At 37.0% G+C, this 13,204-nt stretch overlaps 1 protein-coding gene across 2 annotated transcripts in view; it reads left to right on the forward strand.

The window, feature by feature from the left end:
* LOC126237212 (long-chain-fatty-acid--CoA ligase 1) overlaps positions 1-12,360 on the forward strand; it is a 694,263-nt gene extending 681,903 nt beyond the window's left edge. For both annotated transcript variants that reach the window (XM_049947096.1, XM_049947097.1), the window contains 2 exons: positions 5,148-5,321; positions 11,193-12,360. In XM_049947096.1, coding sequence (XP_049803053.1) covers positions 5,148-5,321; positions 11,193-11,330 — 312 coding nt within the window. In that variant the 3' untranslated portion in view covers positions 11,331-12,360. The remainder of the gene's footprint in view (positions 1-5,147; positions 5,322-11,192) is intronic.
* The last annotated feature ends 844 nt before the right edge of the window (positions 12,361-13,204 follow it).

Genomic DNA, 13,204 nt, shown 5'->3' on the forward strand with positions numbered 1-13,204 from the left:
ATTCTATCCACAGAAAAATCCTTCCTGTGCATAGTAGTATTTCAGAGTTAGTGAAGTTTCTAAGATATGGAGCATTGTTAGCAGAGACAGCTATTTTCCCATGAAAGTTGCAAATCTAGGATGAGAAAAAGCTGGACAATATCCGATAACACCAGAATTTTGCGAAACTCTCAACTTGAACAAGGTTGCTCTCTTGCAAAGGTTCGATTCACATAAATATGAGAGTGTTAAAGGATAATGGGAAGGGGAAGACAGTGCTCATCTGAAGTGTATAATAAAGGAAGTCAACAGTGAAACCAGGAGAACAGCTGCATTAATACAGACATTTGATTCACCGACTTCACTTGAACAAATCAGACTGTTTCACTCACCTTAAGATGAAGCCTTACATTTATAATTCAGTGCACTCTTTCAACACTATGGACAACCCCCACTGACTCCTATTACAATGGAAAGGCTATCTATGAATATGAGGCAAGGATCCTCCATACGGTAAGTGCGTCAGCTGTTTGGGTAATCTCCCAGTGTGGTGTCAAGTGTGTCAAAACATTCCAGTAAGAGAAAAAAATTTGTAGAACAAAGGATTATGAAATAAATTCCATATACACTAGTTGAAAAAATCTGTCAGTCTCCAAAAACCGTCCTGTTTTGCTGCACTTTTCCTTCATGTAAGGAAAAAAAGGATATGAGAGACTAGATTACTAAACACACATTCTGTCAACAGAAGCTAGGATGGACAGATGTAGTTAAAAGTGTCAATTACAGTGGTTCTCCATTGCGAAAACTGTTATAAGCCTGAGAGTATCCAAATGATGGCATCTTGTTTCCAAAGTAGGATGTCCATATGGCAACTGGAATGCCAACCTGGTAGATAGCAATCAGCAATACCTGTATATCCAAATGGCTATGTGAGCTCTGTAACATCCTTGTATGGTTGCCAGGAGCTATACTTGAGGAAAGTAGATGTGATTTCTACTCCATAGACTGGCCAGAAGTAGGGGCTGAGCAGCCAAATCCTATTCCCTTGTAGAGTGGTGTGTCAGTGAATTTTGAAGGATTTAATGTATCTGTATTTAATTCTGACCTGGATACAACAGTCTGCACAAAACCTGAGAAATGAGAATGCAACATTATGAATCAAGCTTATGTAAATAATGATTTAATCTTAACTTCAGTTCATATTTTCATTACATCCCGTAGACTTTTGTTTAAAAGTTTTTTGTAATGTCAGGTTGTTGTTTTCTTCATTCATAGCTTGCTCTTTGTATCTCTGGATATCTTCAATTCTTGACACTTCTGTCTTCTGGCCTTCGCTTACTCCTCAGTTTCTCAGTGTTCATCTGTAGCACTTCTGTAATTCATGCTACCATTTCCATCAACCAGGTTATAGTATGAGCCTTTCTCTGTCCTTCATCTACATATACACTCAATAAGTAACTGTACTATTCATATTGTAGGCTACCTTGTACGAATAATAACAATTTCCTGTCCAATTTCATTCATACATTGTGCGAGAAAAAAAATGACTTTCTCTGTGGCTCTGTACATGCCCTAATCCCTTGTATCTTATGCAGATGATTTGTATATGAAGCATAGATGGTGACAATAGAATGATCACTCAGTTGAAACCGGTTCTCTGAACTTAAACAATAGAGTTTCAGAAGAACTTCATCTTTCTTCCAATAACTCCCATTAACGTTCCTGGGTCATTTCTGCAACACTTTCATAAGAGCAATATTGTCATGTTACAATACTAGGAACTTGTCCTTGAATTTGCTTGATGACTGTTGTTGTGTACACCTGATAATATTTCCAAATGCTGGAACAATACTGTAAAACCTGTCCTTCCATTTCCTCATTGTGCTTTGTTTCTCCTTTCCAAAGTATGCATGTAACTGTGGTAACAAAAATGCATACACGAAAGTATCTTCATTTGGCTGAGTTTTGAGGATTAACTCGAAAGCAGCAGATTTCCTGTTCATTCAGTTTTCTGTTTGGCATCCATATAATGATTGGTAGTACTTCATTCCTGGAAAGGTATGGGCTTCACATTCTTGACCAGTTCTGATACATTTTAGACATCTTCAAATGTGACTGAGAGACACCAGATGTGGAGCAAGTTCATGAACATTATAACTGAAAATTATGTATACACTCATGCTCATAAATTAAGGATAATGCTGATACATGGTGAAACAATGATCTGGTGGGTGGTTTGCGGGTTTAAATCGCCTCAGGGTATGACCATGTGGTGCATTTGACCTGCGGTCGTCGCACGGTGGCACTGGCAGCAGTCCACATATGCAGAGGTGTGTTGGTGCATGTCAGAGTATGGTGCAAGGAGTACGTGTGCAGACATTTTCAGACATGCTAATGGTGACTGTGTGTTGAAAGTGGCTCAAAGAACACGTATTGATGACGTTACGAGGGGTAGAATACTAGGGCGACTGGTCAAATACAGCAGGTCGTACCACCGGCCTTCCGTGTGCCACAAAGTGTGATCTGAAGATTATGGCAATGATTCCAGCAGACAGGAAACATGTCCAGGCGCTACTGTACAGGATGTCCACAGTGTACAACACCACAAGAAGGTCACTATCTCACCATCAGTGCCCACAGACGGCCATGGATTACTGCAGGTAGCCTTGCTCGGGACCTTACCACAGCCACTGGAACAGTTGTCTCCAGACGCACAGTCTACAGACGACTGAAAAGACGTGGTTTTATTTGCTCGGAGACCTGCAAGGTGCATTCCATTGACCCCTGGTCACATGAGAGCCCGTTAAGCCTGGTGTCAAGACCACAGTGTAAGGTCATTGGAACAGTGGTCCCAGGTTATGTTCACGGACGAGCCCAGGTATAGTCTGAAAAGTGATTCTCACTGGGTTTTCATCTGGCATGAACCAGGAACCAGATACCAACTCCTTAATGTCCTTGAAAGGGCCCTGTATGGAGGTCGTGGTTTGATGGTGTTGGGTGGGATTATGATTTGTGCACGTACACCCCTGCATGTCTTTGACAGAGGAACTGTAACAGGTCAGTTGTATCGGGATGTCATTTTGCACCAGTATGTCCACCTTTTCAAGGGTGCAGTGGGTCCCACCTTCCTCCTGATGGATGATAACGCACGACCCCACCTAGCTGCCATCGTGGCGGAGCACCTTGAAACAGAAGATATCAGGCGAATGGAATGGCCTGCCTGTTCTCCAGACCTAAACCCCATCGAGCACATCTGGAATGCTCTCGGTCGACATATTGCTGCATGTCTTCAAACCCCTAGGCCACTTCAGGAGCTCCGACAGGCACTGGTGCAAGAATGGGAGGCTATACCCCAGCAGTTGCTCGACCACCTGATCCAGTGTATGCCAGCCCATTGTGTGGCCTGTGTATGTGTGCAAGGTGATCATATCCCATATTGATGTTGGGGTACATGTGCAGGAAACTGTGGCGTTTGTAGCACATGTGTTTCGGGACGGTTTTCTCAACTTATCACCAATACCATGGACTTAGTTCTGTGTAGTGTGTGTTCCCTATGTGCCTGTGTTATTAGTGCCAGTTTTGTGTAGTACCACATTGTGTGACATCACATCCTGCCAATTATCCTTAATTTATGAGCATGAGTGTGTCTAATGTGTGTGTGTGTGTGTGTGTGTGTGTGTGTGTGTGTGTGTGTGTGTGTGTGTGTGTACCTGTCCCTTTTTCCCCCTAAGGTTAGTCTTTCCACGCCCGGGATTGGAATGACTCCTTACCCTCTCCCTTAAAACCCACATCCTTTCGTCTTTCCCTCACCTTCCCTCTTCCTGATGAAGCAACCGTGGGTTGCGAAAGATTGAAATTTGTGTGTGTGTTTGTTATTGTCTCTATCAATGTACCAATGCTTTCGTTTGGTAAGTTACAGAATCTTTGTTTTTAGATATATTTTTCCCACGTGGAATGTTCCCCTCTGTTGCTTCGACCAGCATTGTATACAGGTTCACTGTCTGAAAATTAATGGCTTGTTTTGATGACAACTCATTAATTTAAGGAAATGTAGTTAACTGGTTATGTGCTTATTTTGTAAGTGAACAAAATGAACACCATTTCTGCTTACAATTCAACATGTCTAACAAATGGCCAGTGTGAAATTCAGAAAAAAAGAAAGCAAGCTAGCAGATGGTGACAGATCTGTCTCAAACTATAGTAGTAACGACGATGACGACGACGACAACGACGACGATGACGATGATGATGATGATGATCTGTATCATCAGTTTGGAGTTAAGACATTTAAAAAAATATGTTTGTTGACTGAGGATCAGAATCAAACTTAAATAAATAGATTAAAATTTAAAATAGTGTCGCTCACAGAAATGCTGAGAAGTTTCTATTTATAATTGCTTAATTGAACTGCATTTATAAGAAGAAGAAGATTGTTTCTGGCACTAAAAACTTCGTGTACTGAACGCTTGTGATGTAACTGGTGTTCTAAGGTGGTTATATTAATTAGTTTGATATTCACTAATTTTGGACCTGAGGAGGAGATCTGGGAGCTTTGTATTGGAGTAGATTATAAAAGTCCATAGCCTGTTCACTCACTATTTTATTGAAATTGATTACATGTTTCAGATTTCCCACCATCATCAGATCTAACTACTACAGCAACAACCCAGGCACATAGTTAATACATGTACTTACTATCTACAAGCCTATGTGTTGCTTCTGTAATCATTAAATCAGATGATGACTACAAATCTGAAAACAGTAACAAATTTTAGTATAGTAGCATGTAACCTAGACATTAGCTATTGCAATCTATGATGGTTTAAATTAAAATGTAGGTTTCCACTTCCAGTCGGTAGCCTTTACTGAGGCAGTCTTAGACTGCAGCATCAAAATCACTGATATGCAGGTAATCAAAAACCGTAAAATATGATCATGGCACATCAGGTAAAAGATGTCTGATGAAGCCCATGGCAGTTCTGATTACACTTCGGAAAGTAGGGGATGTATTCAGTAGCATTTGGTTTAAATGAATCTCTTAATCTGCAGCAACTAATTATGAAACTGAAGACATTGTGGTGTAGTGTCACATTATGTACTGTCTGTTATTTTAAGTATACCATGTTTCACTTTTTTTTAAAAAAATATTTGTCTTATTATTTTTGCAGTCATGCATAGTGGCAGTTGTTGTTCCTGATGTTGATGTTATAAAATGCTGGGCTCTTGAAAATGGAATACCAGGAACATTTTCTGTGCTATGCAGCCACCCAGAGGTTAAAAAGCTAATTTTTGATGATATGATATCATGGGGCAAGGAAGCAGGCCTCAAGTCCTTTGAACAGGTAAGTAGCTCTCTACCTATGCAAGTAGTAGTAATAGTAGTGGGCTCCTAAGGGACTCAAAGCTCCTGTGCTGGTCTCACATGATTCCTCCAGATGCTCCTGTCTTGTGCTGCCTCTTGCCAGTTATTTATTCCTAATCTTTCACATATGCAATCAATTTCATTGCACCAAGTACACCTGGGTCTCCCCCTGGGCTTTTGCCGTATGGATTTTCCCTGAATATTCGTAACACAATTTGATCTTCTTTCATTCTCATCAGATGTCCAGCCCATCACAGTCTTCTAGCATTTATTATGTTCACATTCATTGGTTGTTGTGATAGCTTGTGGATTTCTATGTTGTGTCTTCTCTTACAGCATTGTGATTCATTGTCATAATATGAACCAAAGATTTTTCTACAAACTTTATTCTCAAAAACTTGGAAATGGTGGTGTTCTGTTTTCGTTAGGCTCCATGTTTCTGCTCTATAGATTATAACTGGTCTGATGATTGCATTATATAACTTTATTTTCGTTTTCCTAGTCAGCAGTTTGGACTCTAAGATATTTTGTATTGCATAATAGGCTTGGTTAGAATTTTGCAGTCTCGCTTTTATTTCTACCTGTCTCTGATATTGTTCATCTATCACTGATCCCAGAAATTTGAACTGTTCAACATGCTCGAATTGAGACTTTAATCGATTTAGTAAAACCAAATTCAGTCATTACATTCCACAAGCTTTCTATGGATGGAGTCAGAAGCTTTCATGAAATCAATGAACAGATAATGTATTTTTTCTTTATATTCACAAACTTTTTCATTTATTGATTTGATTGCAAATGTGTTGACAGTGGTGGATCTGTTTTTGCGGAAGCCATTTTGATAATCCCCAATTATACTTCCTGCATATGGTTTTAAGCAGCATATCAATAAACAAGATAAGATCTTATAACCTGTATTGACTAATGATATTCCTCTATAGTTTCTGAGATCTTCCCTGTCTCCTTTTTTATTTATAGGGACTATTAATTATTCTCTCCACTCTGTTGGAATGTCCTCTGTTTCCCAGATTATCTGTATAAGATGAAGTAAACATATGTGCAGTGCTTGTATCTCACTTGGGATGCTGTCACAGCCAGTTGCTTCACCATTTTTAGGTGTTTGACACACTCTACTACCTCCTCATATGTGGGTTCTGGAATTTCTTCACAGTTGTGACTGTTGCCGGAACTAGTAACTGGTGCATCTGGATCAGTAGGTTGTCAAAATACTCCTTGTTTGTTGCTAAAATTTTTCTTGGTTCAATCATTTAAATCCTTCATCACCTTGGTTTTGTGATTAAAACCTTTTCTAATTTTGTTGATTGTACCAAACATTATCCGCATGTTGTTATTTTGATGATATTCATGAATCGATTCTATCTGTTGTTTTAGGAATGGTTTCTTTTTCTTCTGGTTAACTTTGTTTGCCTGCATTTGAGCCTGCCGATAATCAAGTTCTATTTCAGGATTCCTATTTGTTTGCAACCATTTCTTTTGTAGTTTCATAACCTTGTTTTCAGCTTCTTCGCACTCTTCATTGAACCATTTCTCCCAGCCTTTCTTAGCTCTCTGCAGGTTATTATTTGCAGCTTTGAGGATGACTTCTTTTACATTGCTCCAGTATTCATCACTGGTCATTTCAAGGCTTTCTTCCATATTACTTAAGGCCTCAAACCGGTTTGAAACTTCATCTGTTCATGTTTCCCAGTCTAGATTTCACTTTTGGTGTTGCCTTCAGCTTGATTTTCATTGTTTTTATTACTAGATTATGATCTGACCCCATTTCAGCTCCTCTGAAGGATTGTAGATCACTAATTGTTTTTCTGTGTTTACTATCTATGAAAACATGATCAATCTGTATATTGATAATTTTTACTTATGGACCGTCTGACAGCAACTGAATAAGTAAAAATTATCAATATACCGTAATATTACACGCAACTGGGGAAGACAGGACTAAGAAAGTTGAAGATGATAAATCTGATTTGCTGTTTTCTTATCACTTGAGTACCATGTTTCTTCCTGTATTCTTTTATGAGGGAAGGTAGTACTGCTAATGATCATATTTGTTGCAGCAAAATTTATCAGCCGAATGACATTATCATTACTTTCCTTATGCAGACTTTCTTTTCCAATAGTTGGTCTGAAAATATCCTCTTTTACTATTTTTGCATTAAAATCGCCTCTTACTATCTTGATATCATGTTTTGGTAGTTTTTTTCCCACAGGTCTCGTAAGTTTTCATAGAAGTTATCCTTTGTTACATCAACTTTGTCATTAGTTGGTGCATGAAAATTTTTAGTGACAAGTTGAACCACTTGAACCCGATTCTAACAAGGGAACCTCCCCATCGCACCCCCCTCAGATTTAGTTATAAGTTGGCACAGTGGATAGACCTTGAAAAACTGAACACAGATCAATCGAGAAAACAGGAAGAAGTTGTGTGGAACCATAAAAAAAAAAAAAAAAATAATAATCAAAATATACAAACTGAGTAGTCCATGCACAAGATAAGCAACATCAAGGATGGTGTGAGCCTAGGAGCGCCGTGGTCCCGTGGTTAGCGTGAGTAGCTCCGGGCCGAGAGGTACTTGGTTCAAGTCTTCCCTCGAGTGAAAAGTTTAATTTTTGATTTTCAGACAATTATTATCATTGACCTTGTTATTGAAGTCACAAGCTATATTTGCTGGATTCATATTGCCCACGGAATACATATCACGTATTTAATGCACTCTCGTCCAAAGTAGCGAACAGTCAACTGCCAGCCAGGGAGCCTCGCTAGCAGGAATACTCTCTCTTCTGTGCGCTGTGGTCGACTGACGTCGTGTGTTTCGATGTTTGTTTAGGTGTAGCGTCCCCATACTACGGCGCAGTTACCTCGCATCGGACGGATGGACAGATAATAATTGTCTGAAAATAAAAAATTAAACTTTTCAGTGGAGGGAAGACTTGAACCAAGGACCTCTCGTTCCGAAGCTGCTCATGCTAACCACGGGACCACGGCGATCCGGAGCTCACACTATCCTTGTTGTTGCTTATCTTGTGCATGGACTACTCAGTTTGTATATTTTGCTTATTTTTTCATAGTTCCTTACAACTTCTTCCTGTTTTCTCGATTGATCTGTGTTCAGTTTTTCAAGGCCTATCCACTGTGCCAACTTATAACTAAATCTGAGGGGGGTGCGATGGGGAGGTTTCCTTGTAAGGTAGCATAGTCTTTCATCAATGGCTTCAAACTTTATTACTGTGGGGAGAACATCATTTAGTACACAGAAGGCCGTTCCAAATTTGTGATAACCATTTTCTTTACGACTGTTGAATACTGTGTACTTATGCCTAGTTGTTTGCTGAGTCTTCAGAAGGATACTGTTTTAAACATACTCTGTACATTCCATGTTCAGACGCTCATGTTTGATTTCCATTGCAAGGTCATCATATTTTGGGGTCCATTTTTCATCCGAGGCATATGTGAGATACTTGTAATATTAGAGTTTTCCGGAGATGGGTTATTGGCCCTGCGTACAATCCTCAACCTGGAGGACCAGGTCTTTTTCTGTAGGGGTGTTTCTCCCTTAGTCTTTGTGGATTCCTCAACCTACCATAAGGCAGCAGTGCTTATTTTAGAGCACCCCAAGTATTTTATTTCCTTGGTACTCATCATAAGATTCCTCTCAAGCATGGGGCAGAGTACACATGGAAGGAACGCTCTTATATTGCGGCAGTCTTTTATTCATTCATTCATACACTATGTTCTGTAGATCCATCTAGAAGGAGAACTTTCAGGGATGCGGAGTACGTCAAGGTATAAACTGGCAAAAGACAAGGAAATCATAGAAACTTAATCTGTACTTTGTAATAACAATCATTATACTGCTTAATGATATTCACACTTTTTCTGTCTAAATTTGAGTAAACTGGAAAGGAAGCTGCTACTTTGGAAAAAAAAGCTCCTCTCTCCATTTTACGATAATTGTGCTGTTTTTTCGTACTGCAACTTACTAAATACAGCTGCTAGGATTGTATATACATTATATGTAGAACACTATTCTATGTCATTCTGTTATAATTTACAAAGCAGTTACCAATGCAGAATGCTGTCCTACGCACTATCATTTTGTTGGTGACATTCTTTCTCAGTCCTGTGACCTGAGAACTATCTCATCCATCCTATTAATGGGTGTCTGCAATTTACTATGTAATTGGACTCTCCATGCAGGTAGATACTTTTCATACACCCAAATGCTTGCAGAACCATCACAAAAATCATAAAATCCACAAAGCCACTTTCTTTAAAACAAAGGTGTGTAATATGATATACTAATCCCAAGGAACATAAAAGATTAGACAAATAAAAGTGAAAAGAGCATTTTAAGCGGGTTAAATAGATTGTAATTCCTCACTACACCCTCGCTTTATATAAAATTAGAAAAGCTTCGTACTAAAGAAAAAAAAGTAACATATCACACATTGTGGAGCAGGAAAACAATACAGGCTTATTGCTTGTTCTTTCTCCTATCAATGTGTTGTGTCCATTTATTGCTTCTTTTGTGAGTAGCATTTTATAACACTCTATAATTTCCAGAAGCTTCCCTAAACATTTATTTCACAAAAGCAATAATACATTAAAAAAACTGATATAAACAGTACAGCTCACAAATAGACAGTAATAGAACCCTGCCCTCCTTTAACATATTTAGGATGGATGGATGATAATTTTTAAGCAACTCATGCTGATATCAGTATTGTTGGCTTGAAGCAAAAGCTCCTTAATTCTTTCTCAACATTCCTCTTTCTTCTTCCCCACTCCATTGTTATACTTTTCCTTTTACTCCTTATCACAACCATTGTCCTTCTTTTGCCTTACTTCTGTTTTTACACTGCTGCTGCCTTTTACATTTATTTTATTTTCATATTCCCTCAGTTAGGTTTATGAACTAATTTTATCATACAATAAAATTACATTCAGTGGTGTCACTGCAGTTCTATGACGTATACAGAAGGAAAGAGTTGGCAACAAAAAGCAAAGATTAAGTCCGAGTCTATATCACCATCCTGATATTGCAGCATTAACATAGTTATTACCATTACGCTAAGCTAAGCTAACAGTAATTGTGCAGTAAATTATTAAACTATTTTTGTCATGGTATTTTAGTACAATCAAATAGTGGTAAGAAAGTGTATTCTATTAAAATTTTGCTCTGTCCAGTTGGTTTTTAACTCTGCTGTTGCCAGATATTGGCTTTTGACAAGTGTGTACAAGTGTAATTATTATTCTGTTTAAACCATGTACTCACAGCCAAATATAGTAATAATTATCTTCTCACTGTTGGCATGTTTTTAGTTACCCTGGACTTACGATCTTTTTTGTAGTATTTCTACTACAATATTGTTTACATTTGTAAAAATGTCTCTGTTGCTTCATATACTCACTGTTCATTCATCACATATCTCTCTTTCCCTGGTACATATCTTGGTATTCTTTTCTATTTTATTTAACCAGACAAGAATTGCAGGTTTCACTGAGCTATTACCTGCTTAAACTATAATCTTCAGACCCAGTGTTCAGATCTGAAGATGCCTATAGATTTCCATTGAAAATGGTGACTGTAACTGCCATCTTGTTAAACAAAAGAAAAAATAATTATTACATTAGTTACAGCATTCTGAAAAATCATAGTTATGTTGCATTTTACAAAATTTTTTGTTGTTATTCCTTAAGACCATAACAGTCTGTACATCTGTTCCAATGCTTGGAATGTTGTCAACTTTTTCACAATATCTGTTTTCTGTAACATATTGTTAACTGTACTTCCTTCTTACATTTAATTACAATTGCTATTCTTTTGTCTAGGTTAAAGATGTGTATTTGCATCCTGATCCATTTTCTGTACAAAATGGTTTATTAACACCAACACTGAAGAGTAAACGACCTCAGCTGAAGGCTTACTTCAAACCTCAAATTGAAGATATGTATGCAAAACTCGTGTAGACATTTCATTTAAAAAGTTAATAAAACTGATCAAGTTATGAACCTGAGAAGGTGATATTGATACCATGTAAGAATCGTGGGAATATGTTTCTACATTTTTCTCAAATATATTTATTTCCATTATTTATAATATATTTAAAGATCATCAAACAATGTGATAAGTTTTTCATGAGGACAAAAACTACATTTTTTTTTGTGAAAATGATGGATCTACTATCTGTGACAATTATTTTGTGAGACTTGTGAATATGATAAATGAATGTGGATGTCTGAAAGAAAAGTGCATATGATCTTGGAATGACAAAAATGTTAAGAAACAGCATTCGTCCTGTTAACAATTTAATGTTCTGAATGATCATGTGTAATTTATTACTGTTTGTTAAACTTCACAAGTGAGTGGCTGATTGTTTAAAAAAAAATCTGCATCCAAGCTCTTAATTGCAGTTTTATTTGTAGAAAATAATGTTTACACACATTGTTTATTTAAAATGAAGATACTTTTTAATTATTTAACATACTTCAGCTTTAGAACAAAACATTTTTATAGTTAAAATGATTTATTTAAAGATGTGTTCTGTTGTATAAATGTGTAATATAGTGATTGTTACACCTTTTTTTGTATTTGTTGTATCCACTTGCAAATTTCAAATGGTTCAGTTGTGTGTGGTTTAAAAAAAAAACTCTTAGGTAAAGTTTAGTTCTATTTAGTACTGTGATTCCTATCATTAAAGACCATCATCTTGATTATAATCTCAAAATATTGTCAGTATTTACTCAATGATAATGATGTTTGTGCAAACATGCACTAAACACAAATAGGTACTGAAGTTGTTTTAAACTTCCTTAAATATATTTTTTTTTTCCTTCTGCTGTCAAATATGTGAATTATTGATGTTACTGCATGTGCCTTTCTAATACTTAACACAATATATGACTGTCAAAAAAATTACACCAAGTCAGATCAGTGCAACTTCAAATAAAATTCCATAGTTTGTGATTTTCTCTTAGTAAAATCCTTTATTACGTTTAATTCAACTGTTTTTAATAAAATCCATAAAATGGTTTCAACATCACAAACATACTTGCTGCACAAGATATTGAAATATTTGTTTTCAAGCTTTTTATGTTGCATCAGCTGGCTGCTAATCTACTGCTGACCCAGGAACACAGAATACTTACCATGTAAAACTGTGCATCTTTCCACATGTGATATCAGAGAAAATAAAAACTGAAAGCTACACACAAGTACTTGTGGTTGTGTGTGACACACGCATACACAGTCAGATTTTGCAAAAAGTAGTTGAAATGGCTGATTAACTGAAGGATTTGACAACTGTGATTCTCAGACAAGGAGAACTAGAATCTGTAAAAGTAGCTTTCATGAAAAAAACTGATAGTGAGGCTGATCAGCCAAGTAGGTCTACATAATTACAACCAGATAAGGAGCATTACTAATAACCATTACTACAACTTTCAGAATAAAATTAAGTCATCAGTTGCACAGATATTTTTATTTCTCTTTACAAGTTTAAACAAATTAATTTGTCTTCTTCAGAAGCTTAGTACTGGTTTAGCAGATATCAATATCTTCTTCACAGAAGCTTAATGCCATCATGTGTCCAAAACTGCACATATTTATGTGATTTTTATAACTACAGACTGATAAATTTACAGTAAATGAATCACATCTGTGTACATGTCAAGCTATTGTGCCAACAGCAGGGAACATATCTATGAGGAAGATATTGGCATCAGCTAAACCAATAGTAAGTTTGTGAAGGTGACAGATTAATTTGTCAGAATTTGTACACTGAAGTAAAAAGATCTGTGCAACTGATGACTCAATTTTATTCTGAAATACACTGACTGCAAAA

Source organism: Schistocerca nitens, chromosome 2 (genome assembly GCF_023898315.1).
Source record: "Schistocerca nitens isolate TAMUIC-IGC-003100 chromosome 2, iqSchNite1.1, whole genome shotgun sequence".
Classification (NCBI taxonomy): domain Eukaryota; kingdom Metazoa; phylum Arthropoda; class Insecta; order Orthoptera; family Acrididae; genus Schistocerca; species Schistocerca nitens.